The 8825-nt window shown below is 31.8% G+C and overlaps 1 protein-coding gene across 1 annotated transcript; it reads right to left on the reverse strand.

Moving 5' to 3' along the window:
• Nucleotides 1-370: 370 nt before the first annotated feature.
• On the reverse strand, nucleotides 371-8083 carry LOC146996251 (uncharacterized). The gene is made up of 2 exons (XM_085820550.1): nucleotides 4526-8083; nucleotides 371-1515 (listed from the first exon to the last, which is right to left on the reverse strand). Exons 1-2 carry the CDS (start codon nucleotides 4567-4569, stop codon nucleotides 1062-1064), a joined length of 498 nt encoding a protein of 165 aa, XP_085676676.1. The 5' UTR covers nucleotides 4570-8083; the 3' UTR covers nucleotides 371-1061.
• Between the last annotated feature and the right edge of the window lie 742 nt (nucleotides 8084-8825).

Below are 8825 nucleotides of genomic sequence, written 5' to 3' on the forward strand. Positions count from 1 at the left end.
TTGATATATGAGCTGTCTTAAAATATCAAAAGACTGGAATTGTTTCATATAAATAAATGAAAGTGTGAAATGAAAAACAAATTTTAATATAAAAAGGAATTTTTTTGCAAGTTTCTAATTTAAGAACTTTTTTAAGAACTGAATTTATTATTGGAAAAAGTATTTATATTAATTTTTATCATTAAAGTGTATATTGTTTTTCTTTAGGCAATTAATAATTGTTGCTTTTTTTTTCTTGTAGGTAAGCATATCAGAATACAAGCTCCACCGTCAGCTGGATCAACATATTATAATTATAAGGGCTATAACAGCATAGTCCTAATGGCAGTGGCAGATGCTAGTTACACTTTCCTTTATGTTGATTCAGGCAACTATGGACGCATCAGTTATGGTGGAATTTTCAGTAACTGTTCACTAGGTAAAGCTTTGGTTAGTGAAACTTTGTTTTCATTGCCAAATCCAACACCATTATTAAATAGTGATCGAGTTTTGCCTTTTGTATTTGTTGGAGATGAGGCTTTTCCACTCAGGAAAAATATTTTACGCCCTTATCCTGACAAATTTCTGTCGAATGAAAGAAAAATTTTTAATTACAGACTTTCTCGAGCAAGGAGGTGCGTTGAAAATGCTTTCGGCATACTGGCGTCTAGGTGGAGAGTACTTCGTACTGAAATTGCCCTGAACCCAGAGCATGCTAATAAAGTAGTTTTGGCATGCTGTTGCCTTCATAATTACTTAATGAAAAATGAGTTGGGAAAGGCAGCTAAGAAATACTGTCCAGTGAACTTTGCTGATTCTCTTCTTTCAAATGCCACCATTAAAGAAGGTATGTGGAGAACAGAAGAATTTACATGGCAACCTCTTGGCCGTCTAGGGGCCAATAATTCATCCCGTGCTGCATCTGCAGTTCGAGATAATTTTTGTGAATATTTTTCTGCAGAAGGAGCAGTACCATGGCAAGAAAGGAAAGCATTTCTTGTGTAAATTTATTTTTTGAAAATATTTATGAAATATGTAAATAAAACAATAAAACAACTGATTAGTGTTATGTACAAATAATTTCATTTATTTCTTGCCATAATTTGTAAAAATTGTATTTTCGTTTCCAATTTTTTTTCATCAGTCATTTTTTTCAAATCACTATGGAGACTCAATAAAAATAATTTATCATCATCGTCATCATCATTTTCACATCGATGGTGATTTTTTAAATATTTATTTGTTTCATCAATAACAGAAAGCAATGAACTTTCAATTGTTTCTTTCTTTTTTCTTTTCTTCCCTCTAGGAGTATTTTCATCATTATTATTTGAATTAGTGTTATCTAAGATTTGTCTGGAGCTTGATGCAGGTGATAAAGGTGATTCACATGAGGGCATAACGTGAATAACAGATGGCTCCACATATTCAGGTTCTGTCAGATATTCAATATTATCTGAAGACTCGGAGACAACAGATTCTACTGTGAAATTAAGCTCCTCGAATTCTTTGTTTCCTTGAAAGTTTGTCTGTGTCCTGTTTAGAAAGAAAACAAGGAAAAAAAATCAAACGCATATGAAAAATATTTTTAATACATTAATGATTATTTTGTGATACAAAGTAATTAGGTAGTGAAATAAGCAAATTTAGAATCTTATTTGTTACTGCATTAAATAGCTTATTTTTTAATTTTTATTACTTATGAACTGCAGACAATTTAAATAGATCTTAAAATTTAGCATGAAAAATAATGTAAACCAAGAGTCTTCTTGCTTCAGTGTGATTACCTGAAACTAAAAAGCGCTTTTTTTTTTTTTTTTTTTTTTTTGTTAATTTGAATTATAACATCCCATTGGATTCTTTTCTTACATAATCTTTTGTGTTTATTAATATTTGCAAGAATAATTTCTAAAAAAATACAGTTTGTTACATCCAGTTGTATGGGATAATTCCTAGTCATTACGTTCTTGGAGCAGTGCTGGATCACATTTTGTTTTTAATTAAAATAATATTTTATCAAATATGGGGAGGGGTGAAATCATCATCACTCTTTCAATCTTTTGTACTGCAATATACAACCGAATTGTCATATTTACTCACGAATAATTTTATCGTACAAATATGGAGAAGGCAAAATGACATGAATAATTTATTTTCCGAAGTATGGTGCAAAATAAATAAGGTGTATTAAATACATTTAATTAAATTACATACATTACTGCAATAATTTATTATATGCATTAAATCTGTCATTGGGCTTAACAAGGGCTGAAATTTAAAATATTCTTAATTTATCCACAAAATATCCGGATTAAAAAAAAGGCAGCACTAAACAATCTCGTGAAATAACAAAGCTCAGAAAATACAACAACGTGAATCATGAACTTGAACAAAGAGTGTCTTGAACAAAGAGAGTCTGCATTTTTACCTCGATGCAGATTAGAAGGAAAAAAACTTATCTTTTTTCTTAAACTTTTTATATCAATAATTTGGTATTTCCATTCTGACTCATTATTATTCAGTTATTATAACGTCATTATTCGGTAAGTATTTTTTCTTCGATATTTCGTACTCAATGTTGCGGTTTCCGAAACCAAGAAACTCAGAATATAAACTGAATGCTTATATTCTGAGAGGCAACGCAGATTTCAGGAGTTGGCGGATTTTCGGTATTTGACTGTATTTGTAGACATTAAGACGAAAAAATGGAACAGATTATTGGACGTGGAATCGCATCTCAGATTAAAATTAACAACCAGGGAACAAAATTATGACTATCTGTCATCTCAGCACAAACAGTTTCATCCTTCTCATTAATCCAAATAAATGTTATTTATAATGTAACATTTATTTATATTAATGCCATAGAAAATCAAATTTATAGTAGTGAAGATCAGCGGGATTATGAGTTAAATAACATGGATGTAAATATTACTATTGGAGGCTCCAATTTAACAGTTGTGATGACAGTAGTGTTTCTGACAGTAACAATAATGTAGTATGCCCTAAATAGAGATGACTTTAAATGCCTTATAAAGAGTATAGTAATTATAAAGTATATAGTATATATAGTAATTATAAAGAAATCAATATTTTAGATGAAAAAGAAGAATCTCTTGCCTTCATTGAAGAAATTTTGAATATGCATACAAAGCCCTTACATAATAAATGAAAATATTGAGCCACTAATAAGTCTTATTTCTTTTTATAGAAACACAATCACAAGAGAATTTTATCAAATTTTTTGTATCTTACAGTTTAAGACAAATTTTATCTAATCTTGACTTACACATTTCACATTCTATAAATAAAAAAGATCATTATACTTTGGGGACTGTTTTGAAAAGTTTCATGCCATGAAAGATTTTAACAGTTAATTCAGTAATAAAGTATTACAACTTCATTTTTTAATTTAGTTTCATATATATTTTTGTATTTATTTTCATTATGAAGTAATGTAATAATTTAAGCACAACTCCTTGATCTGATGGTATATATTATGATAATTAATCCCAGGCTTTATGTGTTAAGTGCAAAGTAACTTCATAAAATTAAAGCAGGTATGCATAATCTCAAACACTAACTTCTGAACATCAAAATGGTCAGTAACACATCAGTTTTGAGCTGTGTGAGTACAGAAATATGGGCACCAACTATAGAGGGATAAACTATAAACAGAAATTGGCCACAAAAAGAAAAAAATATATATACAGACGAGTCTTCATCAAAATATTTAGAAACTCAGCTTTCAAAGGAAAGAGCAAGTGCTTTGTTTATATTATGCATATGTTGTACTTTGTTAATAAGTGGGCTGGCTGCATGGGTGTTTTCGTGGTTTTCCCCATGTGTAACGTGTATACGAGCCAGTTTCCCTTAGGAAGTCCTCCATGAAGGCATCCCTCCCTTTAGGCAGATAGCCCTAGTGTGCTTTGCCATAATTAAATACACCACACCACACACCTTACCCTTGTTAATAAGTTTACATTGCAAAAATATTGGCCTATTTTTAATTGGGAAGATTAAAAAAGTACAGAACAGCAAAGTTTCTACAACATTTTTTAAGGGTAAGAACTTCAGTTGGCCCAAACACGTTAGAAAAAAACTATAATGTGTAATACAATTTTATTATAACACATTTACAAGGTGTTAAACCATTCATAACGAGTGATGAGGCAATAAATGTTAAAAAAAAAATTGTGTAGGAGAAGTTTTTGTTTTCCAGAGCGTAAATATTTGGATAGAATTTGAGTTATGGCAAAGCATATAAGGTCTATCTGCCTAAGGGGAGGAATTTCCCCTTAGGCAGATAAATAAAAATTAAAGTAAATTGGTTTATATCCACATATGTGACTATGTAACATATTTAATAAATTTATATCAATAAAGTTACAATTTTTGATTCCTAGTCAACCTAGGATAACTCCAAATAATCCATTTATGCCTTATAATATTACAGACTACTAACAAGTAGGATTGTATTTTGTTAATATGAAAATTTATCATTTTATATTTAACATAACTAAATAATTTGGTTCTGAATATTTACCTTCGATGGCGGATACATGGATCCAAAAATGACATTTGGGGCATCAGATGCCATTGCTGCTCTGCAGACTCTGCACTAGCTCCACTTTTGCATTTTGTTTTTCTTCCTATATCGCTTACGCAGATTCTGCCACCGGTAAGTAACCTCTTCAACTGTGAAATTAAAAAAAATATAGCCGAAATTTTAATTCAACCACTGTAATTAATTACTGTTTAATTATTAATATTTTATGCAAACAATTATACTAATTATATGAGATTCAAAATGTATTCATACGAAAATGAAATATGGATCTTATATATTTTTATATATGGATATTTATATATTTAGGGATTTTTTCGGAATAAACATTTGCATGAGAAATGAAGAAAATGTATTTCTGAAAATTGAGAAGGAAAACTTTAATCAAATTTTTACTACTGTTGATCTTCACACTTACTACTTTTACTTTCTTCTTCTCATAAGTCTTTAGTAACATGTTGCAAAAAAGAGCAAACTAATGTAAAGACAATAGCTAAAATTATGTAATCATCTGAATTGCTATAATTTGGGGAAAATTTTAAATATATATAATTGAAGGTTGCTGCATATAATTTTCATAGAACAGTGTACATTTAGATACAGTTTAAAGCAGTTAATAAACTTTATTTTTTAAAAAATCCATCTACTGAGCTTATTTAAATTTTATAAAACTCAGATTTTCAGAAATGTTCTAAAATGCTATAATTTAATATATGTCAGCAAATTTTTATCATGTAATCGTTATTAAACCTATTTTGTACTTGAACAATTGCGTTAGTCGAAAGAGAACTAGAATAAAAGAGAGCACATTGCAATACGAAAGGAGCAAAAAAATAAATAAATGGATACATACCATCTCGGTTCAGTCTTTCGGCAACCAGTACCCAAGCAACGTCTTGTCCTCTTTTCATTCGATATTCTTTTTTTCTATTATCCCATAAAATCGGATGTTGTTGCACTTCTGCAATTAATTTGCAGTCAGACGTAGTCAAATCTTCCGCCATGTTTTTCGCTTAAAGCATCAACAAAACCCTCGTGATAGTTTGTAAGTCTGTGATTGGCCAAAGCTTTCATCTCATAGGTTCGGAGTTAAAATTTTCATCTCTTGGGTTTACGTCAATTCCCTTTGAGGATTAACCGCTCGACTTAGGTTACGTTTCTTAGGACGTTAGCGTACGCTTCTTGGGACCAAAGTTCCGCTAGTGTAAACGGGCCTTAAATTGACTTGATATTACTTCAGTATAGAACCCAAAAAACCTCAGAGTCATAACGTTGACCGAAACTTCTTTATTGGCTTTCAAACAGTAGGTTAAGTGAGGAACGGCGAAGACCACACAAACTCCGACTTCAGTGGCGGCTTACCAACACAAACTCAGAAGAACCTCTGCCTAGTTGAAACTCCAGTAATTCACAGCAACCTCAAAGCTCTAAACGCGAGCTTTAAAAACCTAACAAATTTGCGTCTGCGTCGCTCCTCGGTACAAAGAAAGAAATACAATTTGCATAACATCGAACAATAAGTTTAAAAATTCGAAACCGAAAGTAGACACTCAAGTTAAAGATAGAAGTAAGCTTTCGTCATCAAACCGAAATCAATCTAACGTTAATAAGGTCAAATATCAAATGTTTTAATTGCTAGGAATTTGGGCATTATTCAAAGCATTGTGTAAACAAATCGAAGGGTGTAAAATGTATAAAATGTAAGAAGTTCGGGCATTATTCAACGGACTGTCCAGAGCGGAACCCCGAGACACAACAAGCAGCTTTATTACAACGAATTTCCGACAAGGATAGAATTATGAAGACTGTAGAAATAAATAATCATTTAGTTGCTAGTTTAGTTGACACTGGTTCAGATGTAACGATATGTAGCGTAGAGTTACACAAGCAGATTGGTTCTCCTAATTTAAATTGTAGCGGTATCACATTAAACGGAATTGAATCAAAGCAAACGTACCCCATCGGCTTTTTTATTTCTGATATTTCAATTGATAGTTTTTTACTTCGTACGAAAATTTATGTTGTTAAATCGTTATGTAATCAAATTGTATTAGGTTTGGATGTATTGAGTCAGTTTAACTTCTCTTTTACCGAGAATGGCCTTCAAATAATTTCTCATCGGAATAAAAGTAATGTAAACCTGATAACTGCTGAGTCATATCGAAATTCTAACGTTCGTTGCGTTATGGGAAATTTGAATATTGCTATGTCATTGAAGAATGTTTATGAGTCTTCGTAATCGTCTGGCGTCTCTGTTAATGTAAACAAAAGTCCCGAAAGCGGAAGTAGCGCGACGTTTAATTACCTTTCACATCTGGTGAATGCTGAACACATAATGGTATTTATGAATTTCTTAAAGCTCCTTTTGGTTTATGTATTAGTCCAAATGTTTTTCAAAGGTATATTTATGCTGTGTTCCGTGACTTGTTAAATGAAGGTGTACTAATTATTTATATGGATGATATAGTCATACCGGCTAATGATGAAGTTGAATGTTTAGACAAATTAGAAAGAGTATTCAAAACTGCTTCGGAGTATGGGTTACAAATAAATTTCAAAAAGTGCCAATTCTTAAAACGTAAAATTGAATTTTTGGGACATGTAATTGAAAACGGAACTATTCGACCATCACCTTCCAAAACCGTTGCTGTTCGAAACTTTCCACAACCGCGTAACTGTAAACAACTACAAAGCTTTTTAGGTCTAACGGGATATTTTCGTAAATTCATTCCTCAGTATGCTAAAATAGCTAAACCTCTTAGTGACTTGCTTAGAAAAGGTATTGGTTTTTAAGTTCGATTCCGAACAACAGGAAGCTTTTTGCAGATTAAAAGAAATTCTCTCTCAAGCACCTGTTCTACGCATATGTAGGCAAGGATATTCATTAGAACTTCATACTGATGCTAGTAGTCAAGGTTTTGGTGCGGTATTACTCCAATTGCCTGATGTTGGTAATTATCACCCAATCCAGTATATGAGTAAGAAGACTTCACCGCAGCAAGAGAAACTCTGTAGTTACGAATTAGAAGCCCTTGCAGTAATAGAAGCTCTGAAGAAATTTCGAAACTATTTGTCAAGGACTAAATTCAAAATTGTAACTGATTGTAGCGCTTTTCAGAAAATTTTAGATAAGAAAGATTTAACTCCTAAAATTGCGAGATGGGCAATGTTTATTGAAGAATTCGATTACGAAATTGTACATCGTTCAGGAAGCCAAATGAAACATGCTGATGCTCTAAGTAGAAACGCTTTAATTTTAACATCATACACATCCGATGTAACTGAGAAGATTTCGGTTAGTACAACAACAGAATGAAGATGAACATGTGAAGTTAATCAAGAATTTAGTTGAGAAGGGATAAGAAAATGGATTCTTCGTGAGAAATGATATTTTGTACAAATTTGAAAATGGTAAAGATCTTCTAGTAGTGCCAGAATCCTTACAGAACGAAATCATACAGAAGGTACATAAAAAAGGTCACTTTGCTGTAGATAAAACTGTGAATGCTGTAGAGCAAGAATTCTATATTCCCAGATTGAAATGCAAAGTTGAAAAAGTAATTGTTAACTGTATAGAATGTATACTGTACAACAAGAAGCAAGGAAAAGCTGAAGGATTTCTTCATCCTGTACCGAAAGAAAACGTTCCTTTGAGTACATATCATGTCGACTTTATTGGACCTCTTCCATTAACGAACAAGAGATACCAACACATTCTGACTGTTGTCGACGCGTTTACGAAATTTACTTGGTTCTATCCAATGAAATCACCAACTACGCAAGAAGTTATTTCAAAATTGAAGCAACAACAGACTGTATTTGGAAATCCAGCCAGAATCATTTCAGATCGAGGTAGTGCCTTTACATCGAAAGAATTTTCAGCGTATTGTACTGAAGAAGGTATAGAACATGTCAAAATTACTACCGGTATTCCAAGAGGTAACGGACAAATTGAGCGAATTCATAGAATTTTGATTCCTGTTTTATCAAAATTATCACATGAAGATTCAACGAAATGGTTTAGGTATGTTCCAGATGTCCAGAGGATAATCAACAGTACAACTACGAGAAGTACGAAATATTCACCGTTTGAGCTTCTCATAGGCACGAAAATGAATAACAAAGAAGATTTGAGAATTAGTGAGATATTGAATGAAGAATATCTAAAACAATTGATACAAGAACGTGATGAAATAAGAGGAGATGCTAAAAACAACATTTTGAAGATTCAAGAAGAGAATCGAAAACAATTCAACAAGAAACGTAAGAAACCGAAACT

This window comes from Stegodyphus dumicola, chromosome 7 (genome assembly GCF_044657685.1).
Source record: "Stegodyphus dumicola isolate Sdum_Otavi_A_Nest chromosome 7, ASM4465768v1".
Classification (NCBI taxonomy): domain Eukaryota; kingdom Metazoa; phylum Arthropoda; class Arachnida; order Araneae; family Eresidae; genus Stegodyphus; species Stegodyphus dumicola.

Excerpts from the sequence above, each read along its gene's own strand:
- LOC146996251 (XM_085820550.1), bottom strand. The coding sequence starts at position 4,569 with ATGCCCCAAATGTCATTTTTGGATCCATGTATCCGCCATCGAAG. Across the intron at positions 1,516-4,525 it reads CCATGTATCCGCCATCGAAG|GACACAGACAAACTTTCAAG; the intron begins GTAAATATTCAG and ends CTTTCTAAACAG.